This window comes from Polypterus senegalus, chromosome 8 (assembly GCF_016835505.1).
Source record: "Polypterus senegalus isolate Bchr_013 chromosome 8, ASM1683550v1, whole genome shotgun sequence".
Classification (NCBI taxonomy): domain Eukaryota; kingdom Metazoa; phylum Chordata; class Cladistia; order Polypteriformes; family Polypteridae; genus Polypterus; species Polypterus senegalus.
The window spans coordinates 161,743,671-161,766,657 of record NC_053161.1 but is presented as its reverse complement, the minus strand read 5'-3'; the positions used below and the strand labels follow the sequence as shown (position 1 = coordinate 161,766,657).

At 41.2% G+C, this 22,987-nt stretch overlaps 1 protein-coding gene across 5 annotated transcripts; it reads left to right on the top strand.

Annotated features, from left to right (window-relative positions):
* The first annotated feature begins 1,889 nt into the window (after positions 1-1,889).
* LOC120533247 lies at positions 1,890-22,759 on the top strand. Of its 5 annotated transcripts, XM_039760026.1 has the most exons (11): positions 1,890-2,128; positions 4,581-5,037; positions 9,403-9,559; positions 9,670-9,865; positions 9,960-10,055; positions 10,162-10,251; positions 13,381-13,482; positions 13,566-15,294; positions 15,412-15,522; positions 18,393-18,461; positions 18,758-22,759. In XM_039760026.1, exons 2-11 carry the CDS (start codon positions 4,638-4,640, stop codon positions 19,006-19,008), a joined length of 3,201 nt encoding a protein of 1,066 aa, XP_039615960.1. In that variant the 5' UTR covers positions 1,890-2,128; positions 4,581-4,637; the 3' UTR covers positions 19,009-22,759. The 5 variants fall into 5 exon arrangements, with proteins under 5 accessions (XP_039615960.1, XP_039615959.1, XP_039615958.1 ...); XM_039760025.1 differs by having other exon boundaries at positions 1,890-2,113; positions 13,566-15,522; XM_039760024.1 differs by having other exon boundaries at positions 13,566-15,522.
* The last annotated feature ends 228 nt before the right edge of the window (positions 22,760-22,987 follow it).

Below are 22,987 nucleotides of genomic sequence, written 5' to 3'. Positions count from 1 at the left end.
ATTATTATTATTATTATTATTATTATTATTATCCTGCTGCACCTTCACTGCTCCCTGAGTCTTACAGGATTGAATATCAAATTCTGTTATTAACTTGCCCACTAAGGTCCTCTCATTCTGTGCCCCTCACTAACCTGCACTCTGTGGGTGACGGCAGGGCCTTCAGCTGTATATAGCGCCCTGACTCTGGAATGACCTCCTGAAATGAATGAGATCAGCTGACTCCATTCATTTGTTTTTAACTCATTTGATAAGAAGACGTTAAACAGACCTGGCATTCTGCCCCTTCTTTCAGTTTACCCCTTCTATCTGTCCAGGTACTCGGGGTTTGCATTATCACAAATTATGATATTTGTTCAGAAATTTGTTGTAGTATTATATGTTGTATTTTAGTCTGGATTATTGTCTTTTATTCTATTTGAATGTTTTGTATATCCTGTATTTATCTTTATTTAGTGGAGATATTTGTAGTCAACGTTATATAGGTCTTGTCGTTCTTTCTGAATTTTGGGCATAGGAAGGGTGCTATATAAATAACTTAAGATTATTAATAGTATTTATTTTTTGGTGGTTTATAATAATAAGTGAAATAAACTTGAGCAGTTCTATGTAAGGCAATATATAGCATAATTCAGCGTATCAGTGACGTAGCTCGAGTTCGTGCCGCTCGGGGCGGGGCGGGGCGGGGCGGTGCTTCAATTTGCCGCCCTCCAACATATCTGAATATATTAAACTATTTAAATAGAAAATTAAAATGACGTATAGAGAAAAATTAAGATACATTTTGCATAGATTTATTCATATATAAACAGCAATATTTTTTATATACATTTATAAGCATCAACTAGACAAGAATATAGTACAGACGCACTGTTAAGCCGTGTTCTAATTATTAGTTTAATAATTCGGATTAATAACGAAATTGTAAATTAGTTGTTTATCTTCCTAGAAATTATTTATCAGTGTAATGTTTATGTTTATTTTTGTCATTGCCTCATACACTTCAACTGCTGTGTCTGATGCAGAAGGACAGTCTGAACATTATTTTTCAAGCATTTGTGGTTAAAAAATCAGAGAATTTGACTTTTTTCATACATGAGTGATATTTTTCCGAACCCTGCTGCTTACACACAAATTGTACTAAGCCTTGTGGCCAATAATGCCGCCCCCAAAAATGTGCCGCCCGGGCCCTCCCCTAGCTACGCCACTGCAGTGTATAACATGTATTGTCGTTTACTTCACATACATGTTTAAAAATATTAGATTGGCTAAAATGTTTATTCTAAATTGGTTTAGAACAATACTGCACGCATGCATAGTACATTTTAAAAAATGTAATCGCTTGTATTATTAACGTTTTACTAAAATCTAACGTGGTGAAAACATTGTAATTATATTGTATATTTCGTTTCATGAATGTAAACGAAAAACTATTTTCAAATAACACAAATCTTAACGATTTTAATTTTGTCAACATGTTAAATGGTTCCCACAGACCCGAACACAACGTAAATGTTAATAGTGTATTTCACAGAAACTATCCGTATTGTTTAGTTTGATGTATGACACGGCGTGATGGCAGAAACTCTCCGAACTTCACAAGGATGTGTATTATTTAGTTTGTTGTACTGTTTTTCCTTCTCAGTTTTACCTTTTAATTTCTGAACGGTCCTTGACTTGACGTTACTTTCCGGGCTTTGCCGAGACCTGCTGAAACCTTCCAAAAGTTATTTTCCGATTCTCCCTCCTCAAACTGCGGTGACGTCAGTTCTGACCTAGAGAAGACTTACTTGCCGAAACTTGCCGAAACCTTCCGAAAGTAATGTTACGAAGTCAGTCCTGAAACGTCACTTCCGGGTTTACAACTGTGGTGACGTATAGTGCTGTGACTCTGTTGCTGCAAGTGGATAGTATTGGAATCGGTCAGTATCGCGTCAGTAGCAGTTCGTCGCCAGTGTATGCGGATGTGGTAGGGTCAGTGCACCACGCGTGTGAGAAAAGTTAACTTGGAGATGCCGAAAAGGACGATACAGTCTGGTTGCTGAGTGCTGCAGTGAGACCTGGTGGTGGAGTTTGCTGAGCGCGAGCGACTTTTAAAGGGAAGCACAAAAAAGTAAGAGACGGAGAGGTAAGTGGTTGCATTTTTTACATTTTGGCTTTACGAGTATGTAGTTGGAATTTTCAGTGAGAGTGAGACGATTGCGTCGATCCTTCGGTCATTCTTTACTTTCTTGCTGAGCTCTGCCCAGTGTTTTCTCGTTTCCGCACCGCTCATTGCCTTCTGTTGGTTTCGCTTACTTTACCTCGTGGTTAAGTCCCATTTCTTCTCCAAAACGCCCAGAAGCGTCGTCGCGACCACTCCTCGTGGCAGTGAGTTCCTCGGTGTGTGTTGGCCGCCAGGAATGTGTGCACACTTGAGCCAGCAGCGGCGTCGAATCATCACAGCAACACCGCGATGATTTTAGGTTTTTTACTTCTCCATTTAGTCGTCGGTGCGATGTGTTACCCCTTAAGAGAGCTGAGCACAGTTGGTAAGGAGTCGGGCTTTACACTTTTATAATGGCAGAAAGGAAGGAAGACGAGAACTGAACCAGTAGCAGCGCGGAACACTGGCAGGCCGTCTAATGATGAAAGAAGTCATCAAGAATTAGGCTTCGCATAAAATTATCAGGAGGAAGCACTGTGATGAACTGGCATCCCGGCCAGGGCGTTGGGGTGAGTGTTTTTTGTGAATGCTGTGTTTGAATGGAGGATTGAGTAATGCAGTGTTATTTTTTCCTCTATGCTTTAAGAAATGTTTTAGGTAATCATGTTTTCCTTTTGCTAAAGCTTATATCATGAGCGTCTGTTTAGAAACAACCGGGAAGAGTAATAGTGATTATGACTGGACACTGCAAATTGCTGAGTGTGTGCAAATGTGCCATTTGGATGACCTTCCAAACCCTTTCAAAAATTGAATTGGCTGATTCAATAAATGGGTGGCATAAACAATGAATATTATTATGGTCTTCAAATAAAAGACCAGTGTAACTTTGAGTATTTTTCTTTTGCAATTTTTCAGTTTTTACTGACAGGTATCCTTAAAAAGGGTGGCACAGTTGTAGCGCTGCTTCCTCGCAGTAAGGAGTCCTCCCTGCGTGGAGTATGCATGTTCTCCCCATGTCTGCATGGGTTTCCTCCCACAGTCAAAAGACATATGCAGGTTAGGTGCATTGACGATTCTAAATTGTCCTGTGTGTGTGTGTGTGTCCTGAGGTGGACTGGCGTCCTGCTCGGGGTTTGTTCCCGCCTAGCGCCCTGTGCTGGCTGGGATTGGCTCCAGAAGACCCCCGTGACCCTGTAGTTAGGATAGCGGGTTGGATGATGGATGGATGGATATCCTTAAAAAAATATGAAACATTAACAACTGGGTTGTTTCTAGGCAAGTGTCAAACCCAGAATGATCCCAAAGATGCACAGCTGTATTGCAAGATAAGGTGTTTATTTTTTATTTAAAAAAACAAAACAAAAAAGGCATAAGGAAATACAAAATAGCAGATTACTAGATTAAACAAAAATAAATGCCATGGATATACTGCTGTGCCTGCCGATGTTAAGCACCACTTCCTCTGTATCAGGCCTCATACACTTTCCCAACAAAATGCATCCTATCTTCTTTGCAAAGGTATTCCACTAATGTTTACTTAACAAATGTTTTATGTGTAAATCTATAGGTAGAACCTTTTTATTTTTTTTTTAAGCACAATAAATATTATAACAGAAAACAAACCCTTTTCAAATATACATCAGAATAGCTAAAAGGAAAGAGAACTTGTGACGTTGCAGTCCCAACATGGTGCTATAGAGGTGTATTGCTGTTAGTATAAAGGAGCACCAGTCACGTTTCTTGACTCGTTTCTGCTGAATAATTTCTTTGCTGAAATTACTCGGTGTCAGTTTATCTACTATATAATAAAAGACAAAGATGTGTGTGTGTGGACCTCACCGGGCAGTTTGCCTTTATTGATGCATTCAAAGAAGGAAGTGCAAGTGTGAGAAACATGAGGAGGACTAAAGGTGTAGTCCAGGTTTCTGGATGGTTTTTTTAAGCCTTTTTGGCAGATCTTTAGTGTAGATGGTCTCCGTCTCTCTCTCTCTCTCTGACTTCCAGTATTAACCCCTCACTTTATTTTTTTGATTTATGATTCATCTTCTTCTCCCCTCTTGTCTTTAGGCTCCAGTTTGTGGCAGCAGAATGTCTATGTACTTGTAGTATTTTTGTTATTCTCAGCCATATCCGCATGTTATGTTGTTGTTTCTTCTGATCTAATTATTTGTTGCTGCTTGGTTTTGGATTAAGATCTCCTCCAGCTGTTTTCTTCTCCTTTTTTTAATGTTTATTTGGAATGCCTAGCAGCAAATGAGATGCATTCACCAAGCAAAATTACTGTTGTTTTAGCATGCAGCCAGGGTCCCAAAACAAACAACATTGTGTTTTAAATTTTGTTTGTATTCAGTATAAGGAAAAAAAAAGTTCACATATCTTGTTGCTGTTTTTTTTTTTTGTTTGTTTTGTTTTTTTGGTCCCTTTGCCCGCAAAGTTGCTGTTGAGCAGCAAAACTTTGTTGGGTGACAGAGAGCAGGTTTGCTAGGCTGACATGAATACTGAGGAGATGAGAAATGTGGATATCAAGGAGGAGGATCGTGAGTGGGAGTCCATCCAAGCAGTACCAGAAAATCTGAGCGTTAAGGGTGAGGATTGTGAACTGGGATCAGTGGCTATAAAAGAAGAGACTGAGGAGAAGCCTTTCATCCTCGACTTGCAGAAACGGGAAACAAAAGATGACCACCTCCTATCAGAGTCTGCCTTGGAGTTTGGGTGTCCAAGTGGTGCGGTAGTTGAATCGGCCTCCTCTCGGAATGGACACCATTCTTTTGTGGGCCAGTGTGTCAATGTGAAGTCTGAGTCCTTCATATCGGAGCAAGCTGGGTCTGAGGAAGTGCCATCAAGGAGAACATTGGAGGATCAACCATCATCTGCAAGCCATTGTAAAGAAAGTAAGTGTAATGTGTAAGTTTCGGGTCTGTAGTCAAAGGAAGGTGGTTAGAAATAAACTCCTGGTGGTAGCTGACAGATCCTAAAAAATAGAAAGGGTCTAAACACTGAAAGGCTGATTGGTCAGGACAAGAAGGGTGTAACAGAAACCATCACTTCACAAAACCAGAGACACTTGGATTAATTATTAGCAGATGACTGGATTTGAATTGATAATTTATAGATGTGAATTGATATGTCACTCTGGGAAGAGTTTAGCAAACACAACATATACTGTACCTTGGTACACTTTCTTACTATAACTGCAGTTACACAGAATAATTATGGTAACCAGTGTCCAAAATAGAGTTAGTGACAATACTAGCAGGAAGTAGTCACTTTAGTTAAATATGCACAAAAACTAAATATTAAAAAAAAAAAAAAATCTGTTAAATAATGGGTTACAATCCTCAGGTGGTCAGACCTAGTAAAACATGGAGACTATTATGCTATAGCATAATTTTATAATCTCTGCAAAACTTTTACCTGTTGAATTTATTAATTACTAGCAGAATACTCGCGCTTCGCAGCGGAGAAGTAGTGTGTTAAAAAAGTTATGAAAAAGAACAGGAAAAATTTTTAAAATAACGTAACATGATTGTCAATGTAATTGTTTTGTCATTGATATGAGTGTTGCTGGCATATATATACACACACACACACACATATACTATGGGGTGCCAAACAGGCAAATACATTGATTTTATGAATATATAAAGTCAAAACTTGAATATATAAAGTCACTGTCGGAATATATAAAGTCAAAACTTGAATATATAAAGTCAGTGTCGGAATTTATAAAGTCATTCCTGATTATATAAAGTGAAAGTCAAAATCTATTGATTGAAATGACTCTGAACTGAACTAAGTGAACAAAAACGTATTCAGAAAAATAAATTAAAAAACACTGTTCGGTTAATGTTTTGAAAATGATGCATGTGCTCTGCCCAGGATTGGTTCCTGCCTTGCGCCCAGTGTTGGCTGGGATTGGCTCCAGCAGACCCCCGTGACCCTCATGTCGGATTCAACGGGTTGGGAAATGGATGGATATTCCAGCTCTTACTTTATATATTCCGAAATATTCCAACGCCGTCTTTATATACTTAGGTTTTGACTTTATATATTTGGGAATGACTTTATTTATACAAGTTTTGACTTTATATAGTTAAATTTAGTCATCATTGCATAACTTTTTCTTCACCATAGAAATTTAAAGACTAAATTCAACTTCCATTCCTACCAAAGATATTTCTGGCGACTAAATAGAACCTACTTATATCCAAATTGAGCTATTGTGCTGTAAGCCTGCCTGCCTAAATAAGTCACCCTCGCTTTGCTCTTACTTTTTTACCGTTCATTTAATCATGGCTAGTGGTGGAAAAATTATAAATGGAAGGAGGATGGCTTTACCAAAACAATTATTGATGGCGAATCGATTATTCATAAAGCTTGAATTGGTGATCTGTTTTTCTGTGTTAACCTCATATTTTTCATACTTCTTCTCAAACTAAGGTGGTGCGAGGGTAAAATGAATCGGGATGCGCTGATCAAAGTAATCGGTGTACCAGGAAATCATGCATTGACAAAAGCTCCCTTTGCTTGTAATGCAAAGTGTGATTAAATGCATTATTTTTAACGTTATGGAGCACATGCATCAAGCTTCTCAGCTGTGCTTGTGCTAAGAAAAGGAAAGATTTTAAAAATAACGTAACACGATTGTCAATGTAACCTTTTGTAAGTAGTGCCTGGAGGATTCAGTGTGAAGAAACTCTAGAGACAGCGTGTATATTAACTTGTAGATTTTTCTGTGAGTATTTGGTGGCAGCGTCACAAAGTCGCTTCCGTAACACTGTGTGCATTGGCTGCAGAGCTCAGCTCAGAGCAAAATGAGGTGAACGGGAGAGGAGATGATGACGTGAGTCCCCCACCCGCCTTAACTGTCAATCCCCCACAAACACAGTCTCTCGGAATTTGCATAAGCACAGCCTTTGACCAGCAATTTTAACTTAGTTACAAAGTGATCAAAACTCTCGCTTATATCCTGCGTCCTCTCATTAAACTTGTATCCCACATTAGCCGTGGGCATGTCAAACGCCAGCGGCAGCCTGTCTATGAACTTAATTTAAACTTTAGGTTTACACTGTGCTTTGTTTCTGAAGTAGCTGCAGGCATGAATATGCTTTTACAGTATGTGTCACTCGCTCGCTTCTTATTGTTTCGCTGCCTTCTCAATTATAAAATGCATGTTTTCTTCAGCGCTTTTTGGAGGTCTTCCTGGTTTTCTTTGTACTGCGTTGACAGTCAGTTCACGTGATTACGTGGGAGGCGTGATGATGTCACACGAAACTCCACCCCCCCACGACTTTCGAGCTCAACTCCATTTACAGTAAATGGAGAAAAATAGCTTCCAGTTATGACCATTACACATAGAATTTAGAAATGAAACCTGCCCAACTTTTGTAAGGAAGCTGTAAGGAATGAGCCTGCCAAATTTCAGCCTTCCACCTACACGGGAAGTTGGAGAATTAGTGATGAGTCAGTGAGTGAGTCAGTAGTGAGTGAGGGCTTTGCCTTTTATTAGTATAGATACAAGCATATCAACTAAACTATCCATGTAACATTATTATGGCCAAGGAGGAATGTGACAAGTCTTAAAAAGAATGAAAGGTCAGTGGATCGTGAGCTGGAGAGTTTAAATAGGATGAGGCAAAGGAGCATTCGGCCTTCAAAAATACAATTGGATATGGGGTGGGTGATTGGTGGTCAATACCAAAGCTCATTGTGGAGATTAGGCAACCTGAAATGTGAGAACTTGAGACACGTGTAAGAAAACTCTCTAATACTATTGGACAAATTTTCATTTTGTTTTTATTTTAATCCAAAATAAAGTGGATACTCAAACTAGCGTGGCACCAGCTTTTAGATTAATGGCACTGAGATACTGGCGACCCAGCATAGCAGCTGTCAACAACACAGAGGTGCCTGTGCAATAAACATAGTGTAATTTCTAGCTTAGTAATTAAAAAAAAAACTGAATTCTGAGATAGTAATATGTGTTGCATATTATACAAATAACGCGTTTGCTTTTATTTCTGTGTCATTCCACTGTCACAAGGTTAATATTTGATTGTTCTAATAGATAGAAGTGAGAATAATATGAATCGGGTTGTGGTCAGAACAGCCCAAAAGAGCCACTAGATTACACTTAAAGGCATCTTTAACATTTACATACAGCAGGTTGTCCAGCTTGTCATTCCCTTGAGTGGAGCAAGACTGATAAGAGAGATTTGTCATCCTTTGTTCCAAAGTCACACGGTTGAAGTCCCCACATATAACTATTTAATTTAATATTGTTTTTTGTATCAGTATACTGCTGCTGGATTATGTGAATTTCCCCTTGGGATTAATAAAGTATCTATCTATCTATCTATCTATCTATCTATCTATCTATCTATCTATCTATCTATCTATCTATCTATCTATCTATCTATCTATCTATCTATCTATCTATCTATCTATCATATAGTCCCTTTATCTACTGTATCTCTCTCTCTATCTATCAAATCTAATCTGGTCAGAGTGATGCCCCATTAAAGTCTTGGTGATGGAGTGAATCATTTCCATTGCTAGGTCCCCATTTGCACAGAGAAAAATTCTTTCTTATTAATGTTTATATTAATCTCCTTGTGCAAAACAGAATGCCAGATATCTTTTAAAATACAAACTTTTCTTTCAAATTGAAAAATGGATATTCTGCTACTAAACCATGAATAGCATGACTCTAATATAACGTAAACAGTTCAAATCCTGACATTTTAAAAAGAAAATTTATTATATATTTTAAGACAAAATGTCCTATACAAAAGATGTTTCTGTGATATTGCCAATTACCAATTAAATAGAATCAATACATGAACAACAAAATACGTGCTGTGCTTCAGTGTTGAGAGGACATTAGGAAGGCTAACAGGATGGTGGGCTGTAGATGTAGCGCCCATTCAGTATGAAGTACAAGTCAATGGAGGTCTTGCTAAATTTATAAAACTCTCTTATCACGGCACATTTTGATTACTGTGTGCAGTTCTGCTTTTCATATTAGAAGAAATGCATCCTAGCTGACGTGATGTCGTAGAGAATGGGAAAGGTAGGTGTGTGGACAATGAAGTGCCTTGCATTTCCTTCTTGAACACAAGAGGACTTGACTTTAATCTTTTTGTATTAAAGAATGTTTGTGTTCTATAGGGGTTTTAATGTGAGAAAGCAAAAGATTAACCTGGAAAATGAAGCTATGGATGTATTCATTTCTTTTTCCTCCTGCCTCTAAATAGGTGAAAGTGTGACCGTACGTTTACAGAAAGGCGAGTTTGCCGTCGAACATGGAGGAGACCTAATAAGTACTAACGACTGTCGGAGGCAACAACATTTATACCATGATGTGAGTGAGGGCCTCATGTGTGATTTTAAATGTAATGGAAATCATTTCTGGTAAGTATTTGATTGTTTTAACGTAATGTTTTACCTGTTGAATCTGATGCAGGCTCGATTTTTGTCTCTAAGGTTCTCACAAGTGTTTGTGTTTTTTCCATTATTCACAGTAACCACGTTGATGCTGCAAGAGAAGATTTGCTGGGAATATCGGTCAATGCTGATCGTGTTAATCCCAACTGTAAAGTAAAGAGGATTGCGGTGGAAGGAAAGCCACGCTTGTGTCTCTTTGCAATCCGTGACATCTCTCCTGGAGAGGAAATCACATGTGATTATGGCAGTGGAGACTGGCCTTGGAGATGTAAGGTAGTAATGATTATTAAAGAAAACACAAAAGTATTGAATTTCACATGGGGAGGCTTCAGAGTGCACAGATTCATGAGTTGTACTCTTTTTATAGGTGACCGAAATGGAGAATCCTCCAAATGCAGGGAGTGCGGTGGAGTCCGTTAAGGATGAACATAATTCAGCAAGTGGCTCGTCCTCCATCAGGCAGGTAATTGCTGTTTCTATAAGTTTCTATAAGTATAAGTAGTTTCCTACCTTAAGTGGCTTTATAATGTGGACATTATGTGACAAAGGTTAAAATGTCTGTGTTATAGGCTCTTCCTACTGCAAACAGGACTGTGGAGGTCAATGAAAACAAAGTCGAGAAGCCTGAATTAGCACATTTCTCGTCATGTGACAAGCAGGTAACAAAATCTGCATTTATGTTTTACTGCACATAAAGAATATGAATATCCAGATTCTTCTTTTGGCTGCTCCTGTTATGGGTTGCCACAGCAGATCATCTTTTTTCCATATCTTTCTGTCCTCTACATCTTGTTCTGTTACACCCATCACCTGCATGTCCTCTCTCACCACATCCATAAACCTTTACTTAGGCCTTCCTCTTTTCCTCTTCCCTGGCAGCTCTATCCTTAGCATCCTTCTCCCTATATACTCAGCATCTCTCCTCTGCAGATGTCCAAACCAATGCAATCTCGCCTCTCTGACTTTGTCTCCCAACCATCCAACCTGAGCTGATCCTCTGATGTCCTCATTTCTAATCCTGTCCATTCTCATCACACCATATGCAAATGTTCACATCTTTAACTCTGCCAGCTCTGTCTCCTGCTTTCTGGTCAGTGCCACCATCTCAAACCCATACCACATAGCTGGTCTCGCTACCGTCCTGTAGATCTTCCCTTTCACTCTTGCTGATACCCGTCTGTCATAAATCACTCCTGACACTCTTCTCCACCCATTCTACCCTTCCTGCAATTTCTTTTTCACCTCTCTTCCACAATCCCCATTACTCTGTACTGTTGATCCCAAGTATTTAAACTCATCCACCTTCGCCAACTCTACTCCTTGCATCCTCACCACTCCATTGACCTCCCTCTCATTCACACACATGTATTGTGTCTTGTTTCTACTGACCTTCATTCCTCTCCTCTCTAGAGCATATCTCCACCTCTCCAGGGTCTCCTCAACCTGCTCCCCACTATCACTACAGATCACAATGTCATCAGCAAACATCATAGTCCACGGGGACGCCTGTCAACCTGTCCATCACCATTGCAAATAAGAAAGGGGTCAGAGCCGATCCCTGATGTAATTCCACCTCCACCTTGAATGCATCTGTCACTCCTATCGCAGACTTCACCACGGTCATAGTTCCCTCATACATATCCTGTACAACTCTTATATACTTCTCTGCCACTCCCGACTTCCTCATACAATACCACAGCTCCTCTCGAGGCACCCTGTCATATGCTTTCTCCAGGTCCACAAAGGCGCAATGCAACTCCTTCTGGCCTTCTCTATACTTCTCCATCAACATCCTCAGAGCAAACTAAACATCACATCTGTGGCATGAAACCATACTGCTGCTCACTATCATCGCCTCACTTCTTAACCTACCTTCCACTACTCTTTCCCATAACTTCATGCTGTGGCTCATCAATTTTATCCCCCTGTAGTCACTGCAGTCCTGCACACCCCCCTTATTCTTAAATATCGGCACCAGTACACTTCTTTTCCACTCCTCAGATATCCTCTCACTTTCCAAGATTCCATTGAACAATCTGGTTAAAAACTCCACTGCCATCTCTCCTGAACACCACCATACTTCCACAAGTATGTCATCTGGTCCAGCGGCTTTTCCATTCTTCGTCCTCTTTATAGCAGATTAACTCAGAAAAATAGAAATATAGAAAATGAGTATCCAGATTAGCATCCTGCAAAAATAACTATTTATTGGGCTGAAGAGCAGTTAAAGTCCTAGAGGTGTGACGGTTGTTATCCCACTGTCCCTCTGGAGTACATATTTAAAGATTTGCACATATTCATTCTGTGTGGATGCTCACAGCGTCCCCTGACACTATACAGAGCCCATCTTATGGCTCCCCCCACACTGTCCCCAAGATGAATGCCACCTGACTTGTGACATATTCAGCAAAAATGTGTCGGGAAACTCTGTTGTTTTTTAACTCCTTTTTTATACCAACAGCAATACAGCTGCATGATGCCTCACTGGGACAGGCCTTCATATTCAGACCAAAGTTTCTGTTTATCTATCGATCGATTTTTGTATTTATTTATTTACAGAGGTTCTGTAAAAAGCCAAATTTCCCCTTGGGGTCATTTTGTCCATCTTGTCTTTCTGTCTGTAATGTAGTGCCTTTTGATATCTATCCATCTATCGATCCATGCATCTATGCATTTCTTTTTATTGGTCCTCACTACATGTTTGACCTGAAATCTATTTGGATGCTCACAGCCTCCCATACTCCTGTGCAGAGCCTAATGCAGCTGTACTAGTGAAGCGTTTACACACCCCTACCCCGTCTCCATGGTGTCCGACATGATGGAGTTGACACTTCATATATGTACAATTTGACATATGCATACAGTATGTCAATTTTGAGTTTTATGAAGAAGTATATCAAATTGAACAACCGCTCTGAGAATAAGTTTCTGCTCCGTTACAGCACCGCTTACATATTAATACAGTTTGGTAACTGGAGATGATTTGCCAGCCTGTAAAGGGTGCAGCAGATTGTGCTGGACTGTAGTAAAAAGTCGGATCATTATTTACTTTAACATTATAAAGTCGTCAGTGCTGATGATTTTAAAACAATTTGGAGCCAGTTATTACACATTATGATTAGTAGTAATTTAAGGATTGTAATTGTGATAATACTAATTCTTTACATTGAGTAATGATGAAAGCATTATATAAAGGTGCTTGAGTGGGGAGCCACTTCAACCCTCTCTAATGTGTAGCACCCACCTGGGTGATTCAACGGCAGCCATTTTTGCATCTGTTCTCTCGCCACACATTAGCTGTTAGGTTTTAAAGAGAGACAGCCAATTAGAGAGGAGGAGGATTTACAGGGCCAGAAATTTAGCCAGGACATTGGGAGACGCTTCACTCTTTACGAAGGATGACCTTCGAGAGTCAGGACCTCTGTTTTATGTGTCATCCAAAGATCGCACCATTTTTGCAGCACAATGACCCTGTCACTGTACTGAGGCAGTGGGATCCACATTCAGACCACAGGGTAAGAGCCCTCTGTTGGTCTCGCCAACATCCCTCTTCTGGTGGCAACCCAAGCTTTTCCTAGATGGTCTCCCACCCAAGTACCAGCCGGGCCCAAACAGGCTTAGTAGCTTCAGGTGGGTGACCGCTTCTGAAGTGCAGGTGGTGCAGATGTGTCTTGTCTGTTTCTCGTTGTAATTGTAAATGCAGTTCCTCAGTATGCTGTCCATTAGACAATTATATTAAAAGAAGTAATGCTAAATGCTAATCAGTGTGCAAATTGTTTTGAATTTAGGTGGACATGGACGTGAGTGGATCAGACTCTGACACGGTGGTCTCCGATGAGATGGAGATTGATTCTTCAGTGCCACGTGTACAGGGAAGCAAACGTATTATAGTATGTCATCCCTTTTTATTTTTTTTCTTGAGCAGTGTGATCTAATTAGGTTCTATGTTATAATTTTTTTATTTTTTCTTCAGCTTGCAGAGAAGAATCTTAATCCCGATGCCAGTTTGATAAATACCCTTGAAAGCACCAACCAGGATTGTATGCCTATTTCTTTAAATGAGAATAGTTCCGAGTATAGCAGTTCTGCCGAAGGTACGCCACCCCAATGCAAAAGACCACGCAGGTGTTGGAAAGCTGAGAAGAAGCATTCCTCTTCTGATTCCACCCCTAATATTTGCAGCTCGGAGGATGTAACCGAATCTAATACAGAACCACAATCCCTTTCCGTCAAAGCTGTTTCCAAAAACTTACGCGGACATAGACTATACAATAAGAAACAGTACTGCCTGTACTGTAGTAGGCCTGTTTTGAAAATGGCCAGACATTTAGAGCAAGTTCATTCTGAAGAGAAGGAAGTTGTCGAAGCTCTACAATTCCCAAAAAACTCCAAAGAGAGGAAGAAACAACTGGACCATCTGAGAAACCGGGGCAATTTTGCCCATAACCATGAAGTAATCCAGAGTGGAAGTGGAGACCTTATCCCATGCAAACAACCCCAGAAACCAATGGACTCCAAAGACTTCATGCACTGTGCCAACTGCCAAGGACTCTTTGCAAGGAAGTTTCTTTGGTGCCATATGAAACGCTGTAAATTAAAAACCTTAGATGAAGCTGCATCAAAACCAGGAAAGAACAGAGTGCAGTCCACGTGTGCGTTTGCAAGTCCTATGCCACCTGGGGTTAGCTGTGGGTTATGGAAGATCTTGAGTGTTATGGTGCATGACGAGGTTCTACTGGCAATAAAATCGGACCCTTTCATTATACAGCTGGGCGAACACCTTTATGGCAAGGTGGGGTCAGATGCTAGCAAGCATGAGTATGTTCGGCAGAAATTAAGGGAGGTCGGCAGACTACTGTGTGAAGCCAGAAAGATGACTCCTCTGCGTACAATGGAAGACTTTGTCAATCCGTCAAATTTTCTTCATGTAGTTTGTTCTGTAAAGAACATTTGTGGTTATAATGAAGGTACGTGCACCTTCAAAACTCCATCCCTTGCACTAAAGCTTGGTCACAACTTACAGAAGATATCTTGTCTTGTGGAAAGTCAAGCAATGAAGCAAAGCAACAGCACCATGGCCAAGACTGCACGAAATTTCAGACAGATGTACGGAACAAGGTGGAGCAAAATGATTTCCTCAAATGCCTTGAAGATGCTACGAGACGCCACTTGGGATGTGCCACAAGTCTTGCCCTTTACTGAAGATGTTAGGAAGATGCATGTGTATCTAGATGAAAAGCAAGAGGAATACTATCAGAAGCTAATGAAGGAAGCTTCCGGAAGTAACTGGATAATGCTTTCCAAGGTTACACTGGCTCAGGTGATTTTGTTTAATCAAAGACAAAAGGGTGAAGTTTCAGGGATGCTGCTGTCCACATTTTCTTGCAGGGATAAAACCGTCTTGCACGAAGATAACGCTCTAGTTCTCCCCGAGTTGGAGAAAAGACTTTACCAGCACTACACCCGCCTAGAAATCCAAGGTAAGAAAGGAAGGAAAGTGCAAATTCTACTCACTCCTGCAGTGCAGCGAGCAATGGATCTACTTGTAGACAAGAGGCAGAGCTGCGGAGTTTCCCGAGAGAACATTTACATGTTTGCAAGGCTAGCTGCACTGTCGCATATCCGAGGATCTGACTGTATCCGAGTGTTCGCAAATGAATGCGGAGCAAAAGATCCCAACGCCTTGACGTCGGCTAAATTTGGTAAGCATGTGGCGACATTGTCCAAAGTTCTCACCTTAAGTGATGCGCAACTGGACCAGTTAGCTGACTTCCTGGGACATGACGTACGAGTTTGCCAACAATATTATCGTCTTCCAGAAGGAACATTACACCTGGCTAGAATAAGTAAATTGCTGATGGCTCTCGAAAAAGGAAAGCTAGGAGAGTTCAAAGGAAAGAAAATGGAGGATATTAACATTGATCCCGATGGTATGCTATACATTGTCCGTTTTTCCATTCCTGTCTAGATATGAGTGCATGAATGTACATGTGTGTATAATTCTCTCTCTCTCTCTCTCTCTCTGATATAAATCTAGATATGTCAATTAGAAAATCTTGATGAGACCTTTGCCAAGTGATGTTTTTTTTTCCAAGTCCCAGCCTCCTCTCCTCATTTTCAACCATCCCCACGGACCTGTCATTAGTGTAAATGCTTTTTAGCTTTTCAGACACAGTTCCTGTGCTGTCGTTTTCCTCACTTTAACAAAAGACGTATTATGTCCAAATCTTTTTGATGAATTTCATTCTAAAGGGTTATCAACAGAAGAAATGAGTATATGGGCAATCCTAGCACTGAGAAATGATTAAGTCAATGAGTTAACGCGAAAATTGTCAATTGGTTACACTGCAAATTGGTTAAATGTGTGTCAATAGATAATGCTGAAACAGTTGGTGGTGATGGTGCGGAAGATGAAGACATCAACTTACAATATCACAAATAATATCTACAACCATTAACACCACCGGCCGAATTACTGTTGAAAGAAGGCTGTATTGTAATGTTGTTGCATAATTTATAGTGCATCCGGAAAGTATTCACAGCGCATCACTTTTTCCACATTTTGTTATGTTACAGCCTCATTCCAAAATGGATTAAATTCATTTTTTCCTCAGAATTCTACACACAACACCCCATAATGACAACGTGAAAAAAGTTTACTTGAGATTTTTGCAAATTTATTAAAAATAAAAAAACTGAGACATCACATGTACATAAGTATTCACAGCCTTTGCTTAATACTTTGTCGATGCACCTTTGGCAGCAATTACAGCCTCAAGTCTTTTTGAATATGATGCCACAAGCTTGCCACTCCTATCCTTGGCCAGTTTCGCCCATTCCTCTTTGCAGCACCTCTCAAGCTCCATCATGTTGGATGGGAAGCGTCGGTGCACAGCCATTTTAAGATCTCTCCAGAGATGTTCAATCAGATTCAAGTCTGGGCTCTGGCTGGGCCACTCAAGGACATTCACAGAGTTGTCCTGAAGCCACTCCTTTGATATCTTGGCTGTGTGCTTAGGGTTGTTGTCCTGCTGAAAGATGAACCGTCGCCCCAGTCTGAGGTCAAGAGCACTCTGGAGCAGGTTTTCATCCAGGATGTCTCTGTACATTGCTGCAGTCATCTTTCCCTTTATCCTGACTAGTCTCCCAGTTCCTGCCGCTGAAAACATCCCCACAGCATGATGCTGCCACCACCATGCTTCACTGTAGGGATGGTATTGGCCTGGTGATGAGCGGTGCCTGGATTCCTCCAAACGTGACGCCTGGCATTCACACCAAAGAGTTCAATCTTTGTCTCCTCAGACCAGAGAATTTTGTTTCTCATGGTCTGAGAGTCCTTCAGGTGCCTTTTGGCAAACTCCAGGCAGGCTGCCATGTGCCTTTTACTAAGGAGTGGCTTCCGTCTGGCCACTCTACCATACAGGCCTGATTGGTGGATTGCTGCAGAGATGGTTGTCCTTCTGGAAGGTTCTCCTCTCTCCACAGAGGACCTCTGGAGGTCTGACAGAGTGACCATCAGGTTCTTGGTCACCTCCCTGACTAAGGCCCTTCTCCCCCGATCGCTCAGTTTAGATGGCCGGCCAGCTCTAGGAAGAGTCCTGGTGGTTTCGAACTTCTTCCACTTATGGATGATGGAGGCCACTGTGCTCATTGGGACCTTCAAAGCAGCAGAAAGTTTTCTGTAACCTTCCCCAGATTTGTGCCTCAAGACAATCCTGTCTCGGAGGTCTACAGACAATTCCTTTGACTTCATGCTTGGTTTGTGCTCTGACATGAACTGTCAACTGTGGGACCTTCTATAGACAGGTGTGTGCCTTTCCAAATCCTGTCCAATCAACTGAATTTACCACAGGTGGACTCCAATTAAGCTGCAGAAACATCTCAAGGATGATCAGAGAAAACAGGATGCACCTGAGCTCAGTTTGGAGCTTAATGGCAAAGGCTGTGAATACTTATGTACATGTGCTTTCTCAGCTGTTTTTATTTTTAATACATTTGTAAAAACATCAAGTAAACTTTTTTCACGTTGTCATTATGGGGTGTTGTGTGTAGAATTCTGAGGAAAAAAATAATTTAATCCATTTTAGAATAAGGCTGTAACATAACAAAATGTGGAAAAAGTGATGCACTGTGAATACTTTCCGGATGCACTGTATGTCTATGCAATAGGACAAGATTAGTTGTATTCAAAATTGGTCGAACAATTCTGACATGTACTACATTACCTTTATTGTCGCCTGTTAAAATTTTACATTTTCAGGGGATAACATTACACACCAAAGGAGATCTTAATATGCCATTCATATTAAAACAGAAGTATTCATTGCTTTATACATTTTTGTTCCAACTCAACATGAAACATAATTTACTTTCAAATTATTACATTTTACTATTTTTTTAATACGGTTAATTACTTGCTGTAATGTTAAATAGTTAGTTCTATTATGCATATGTAACAATTCAAATGAAAATAACAATCTGGTTAAATTGTACATCTGCTTCCCCTTATACAAATGGTAGATCTCTCTCTCTTTCTCTCTCTCTCATGCAGACACATATAGTGTGTGTATAGATATATAGAGATATATAAAATATGAATCGCACTTGGGTCATAAACTTGCACAGGAACCCTTGGGTTTTTCCAAAAGACAGAAACTTCATTCCAGTACAGGCAGAACAAGCACGGGTCTCTTTCAGGAGCGATCCAGTTGCACAAAGGATGACTGTCAAACTGAGTGCACACACATAGATGTAACATTATTATTTATTAATATTATTATTATTTTATTTATTTTTTAAGATCTCCTTCAAGTACATAGTGACCATTCGGGAAGTGAGGATGAGTTGGGAGATGACGAGGAAAACCGAGGTGAGTGCTCTTTTCTTTGCTCCACGCAATGACCGTTTGTTTTCCTTCGTGCTGCAGACGCCTCTTTCCTTTCCTTTGGCTTCTGTTAATCAGTGCCATGCGCAACAGTGATGATCACAAAATACATTTCTTTTGGTCAACATTCTCTTTAGTTCGAGAAGATGATCCTCCACAGCAATAACAGGACACACAAATTCCCGGTGTCTTCACTGGAAATGTCCAACTTCAGTCCAATTCTACTCTGATGCGAAAATACCTTTTCAGTCGGCTGCTCAAGTTTAGTTTTTATCTTGTAGGTCTTGACAAATCAAAGAGGAGAAAATGCTGTAAACCTTATAAAAATGTCCAAAAGAGAAAATGGGACGACTCTGAGGTGAAAGCCGTCGAGAAGCACTTGGGAAAGTTCATCCGCACGTGCAAAGTGCCAGGAAAGAAGGAATGCGAGCGATGTCTGACGGCTGAGCCCGAGGTATTGAGAACCCGAGACTGGAGGGGCGTCAAGTTTTTTGTTAAGAACAGAATTACTGCATTAAGGAAGAAACTCTGAAACAAACGAAGCTCTGTGATCGGTATTTGTATGCAGCGCCCTGACGAGTGTTTGGATTTACTGGACGTAGTATTTCAAGAGTTGCAGGTTTCGGTTTTTCAGTTTTTTGAGGATTTCGATTTGCTACGTAACACGAGGGCTGCTTAGTCAGTTTTTGTGATGATCAGTGTATTAAGAATTTAAGGTAATACCAAAAGCAGAATTTCTTTTCGAGTACTACATATTCTATAGTTCCTTGGGATCTTCTGCCTGTTCCTTGGTCCAAACCTGGGTCCATGGCGTCCCTCCCACAGGGTCTGTACTAGTTGAACTGAAGGAGAATCCTTTACCATTCTTGTTGTCCACACAAGCCGCTTGTTATACGGTGTTGTTCTAATGTTTTCCAAGTATATAAACTGACATTTAAGCTTCCTTTTGCAAAAGCAAGCTGTTGCTGAAACAAAAATGTCATTCCTTTGGAATTTTGCTCATTTTTAGGCTCAGACCCTGCTCTCTGGCATTGCAGTACTTGGAGCTTTACTGGCTGAACTAAAGGAATCCAACACCCCTGTTATGCACTCCATTGGTTTGTACAACATTGTACAGTGACAAGTTGTTGCCCTGCTTGCTGTCAAGGGGTCAGCCAGGGTGGTCCTGTCCAAGATTATCCAATCCACTCCTGGCTTCAGTGTCATGATCTCTGGTTTCCTTGAAGTTTCTACCTTTACCAAGAATTGAACCCGTCTCTTTGACATTGCACAAGACCTTTGTGATGGAATGTCAGATGCCCAGGCTTCAAACCTTGGAATGGTCAGAAACCTCATGGAACCCTGATATCATTCTATTGGTTTCAGCAATGTTGGTGGATACCCCAGGATGGGTACTGGGTTGCCTGACTACTTGAGGGGACGTAATATGACAAGTTGCCATTGTATAATGATGTGTGACCAGTAGGGGGCACCACAGAGCCCCTCAAACACACAAACACAAGCTCCAGGTTCAAATTTATTTTAACAAATTGCTTCACCAAAGAATGCTTTGTATAGCTAACAGAAACTCTGTTCTCTTCTCTTCCTCTCCTTCCATTCCTCCAGTTGAGCTTCATCCTCCACCTCCCCATTCTGACTTCTGGAGGTGAGGCATTGGAGCCCCATTTCTGCCAGAGCTGAGAGTACTTACAGTGTTACAGCAGTGCATGTTGGGGAGCACCTCCGGGTCAGGCGGGAGTTTCTTAAAGTAAGGAGCAGTCCGTCCCTGCAGCACCCATGAATCCCAACAGGCCCGTCTCATGGGACTACACTTCCCAACCTGCCCTGCGGGTATCCGTGCAGGCACCCCACTCTCCTACTGTCCCTCCATTATACTGGCCTCTTGACTGGGCACCTTGAACCATCCTGCCGGTCCACCAGCTCATGCTTTGTGTCCATAACACAGGGATGTTGGGTTCTCCCTTAGTTTAGCCATAAACTCCAGTAGTACGATGCCACAGACCTCGATTTGATCCAAGATACAAGCAGAATCAGCCTGAAATGGGTCGATTAGACATCCGTCTTCATAGTTGTTCGTTTGTAAAAGTTTAATGCTGGAGAAATTTTACAATTGTGGAAAAGTATCTGGAACTACTAGAAGTTCTGCCTCCTTTGTGTAAATACTTTTTTTTTTCTTTCTTAAATATCTACCTCATTTGTGTAAATAGAAATGTGAAAAATATCCTATTTGTTAATAAATTTTTTTTTTGCTTTGTGTGAATTTTTGCATTAGGAAATAAACATTTAAATTGCATATACCTGGGCGTCGTTGTCCGTGGCCCTGTGCGAATTCTAAATAAATCGTCGCGCCCCAAAAAGCGTAGGCACGGGTGGACGCAGCCGTGCGTTTCCTTCCGCGGCTAACGCGCAGAGGCGGGCGGATCAGTCGGGTAACTCGGTGATGCCGCGGAGGAAGCATCTCGTCGTCATTGTGCTGAATCAGACAGGCAATAGAAGAGGAGCCTGCACGGCAGAGACGAGGAGACAGACAGACGCAAAGAAAAAGAAAGAATAGAGCCGTGAGAGCAGCCAGTGAGTGCGCGTGCGCGAGAGAGAGGCTGTGAGGCAGCACGGGGTTGGTGCCGCGAAGGACGAGCGCTTTAGAGGCGCTCCTCCCCACTGAGTATTTGTAGAAAAGCGAGAGCGAAAAGGCAGCCAAGAAGCTCGTTTGATTGACCCGATTACGACTGTGTTGGTTTTATTCTCGCTTTAAATCCTGGATTTTTTTTCTCATGGTCTATCACCGTTACTTTTAAGGATTTATTTATTATGGACATTTTGAACACTTTGGTTTTTTTGGAATTTTAATAAAATCGTTTTTTTTACACCTACCGTCCATTCTTTGCGAGGTGAGACCCCCTCCGCTGCCCGGCTATATACAGTTACGGTATCGACAGTGGCGGCTTCTAGAATCTCCCAAACAAAAGTGGGAGCATGGAGCTAACCTGCAACCTCTCAATACCTGCCATCAGGTGTATACCCGGGGGTTTGTGGTGTGTTTGACCGGTGCCACCTGTGGTGAACTCTTGTTGCAAAAACCAATAATCCAGTTTAGAAAACCTTTAAAAAGGAAAAAAAAAAATCAAACCGTTGTAAGAGCCGGAAAAACTCGATTTGTTTCTTCTATGTGCTAATTGAAGTTCAAGTCCATAATCTTCCAATATATTGAAGCATCTGGAGAAGAGTGCCCATTTTGTGCCATCGGTTTCCGCAATGACTCTGTGGTGCTGGACAGATTTATTGATTTATTTTGGTTTATTTTATTTATTTTTTTTACACCTGCAGGTGGTGGTGTTCAGCTGAAGTTGTCATAGTGCGGTAAACTGAACAAGGAAAGTGGTAACGTTTCAGTAGCAGTAGAGGTTCCTGTTTTAACTTATATATATAATTTATTACAAGGTGAGCCAAAAAATGAAGTACCACCTTTCTCAAGGTCATTGCGTGAGGTAGAGGCGGCTGAGTGGGAATGGGGGCGTCCTTTTTAGGCGACCCCTTGTAGTTTCCAGTTGGCACACGCCTTGGTCTGGTGCGCACCATGCTTTTGTGGCAGAGCTTCTTCCCATTACAGCGCTGCTTTGCTTACTGCAGAACTCCTCTCAATATGTTTCACTACCGGGATGTCCTGCGTCTTATGTGTTCAGTTGATACGCGTGTTCTGTTTTTGCATTTAGACCATGGAAATCTGTCTGTGCCCGATTAATCACTCGAAAGCCACACCACAAAGCGGATCATTTTCAGTTAACTTCTAGCATGGGCTTTAGGGGGTTCCCACACCTTATCTTTATTCTGCACATGATTTTAGTAATTTGTTTCCATCTTTATGCCCATTGCCCTTATTTTCATCTACTTCTGGTTATGAAAGATAAAACGTCTTAAACTCCCCCCCCCCTCTGGGTATGGACACTACCCACCCCTCCCTCCACAATCTGTTCACGACTCTCATCCATTTGCCACTTTTATGATTGAAGACTCTGCGTAACCCAAGTGCAGAGATCACGTGACCCAGACACTATGCCACTGCAGAAGGTCGTGTTGGTCCCCTTAGTGGGCTCAAATATCACTAGGATGACCCTGCCAGAGTTTATCATCTCTTGAAGATCAGAAAGGTATTGCCCGCTGAAGCCCTTGTGGCTGTGTGTCCATCCGCAAACAACTGGGGCCTCATCCATAAGGCCGTGTGTAGAATTCACACTAAAACATGGCGTAAGGACAAAATGTGCGTACGCATAAAAAAATCCAGCTACATAAATCTGTGCGTACGCCAACTTCCACGTTCTTCCGATCCATAAATCCTGGTCAGCGTGAAAAGTAACGCATGTGCACGCGCCTGCTGTCGCTACTCCCAGAATTATGCCTCCTTGCATATGCAAATCAATATAAATAGCCCTTAAGTTCAGCATTCTGTGAAAAGGCAATGGCAAAAGTACAAGGGAAAAACAGAATTTCAGCAAATACCAAGTGGAGGCAAAGAA

Excerpts from the sequence above, each read along its gene's own strand:
- LOC120533247 (XM_039760025.1), top strand. The coding sequence starts at position 4,638 with ATGAATACTGAGGAGATGAGAAATGTGGATATCAAGGAGGAGGATCGT. Across the intron at positions 9,866-9,959 it reads ACTGGCCTTGGAGATGTAAG|GTGACCGAAATGGAGAATCC; the intron begins GTAGTAATGATT and ends CTCTTTTTATAG. Across the intron at positions 10,252-13,380 it reads TCTCGTCATGTGACAAGCAG|GTGGACATGGACGTGAGTGG; the intron begins GTAACAAAATCT and ends TTTTGAATTTAG.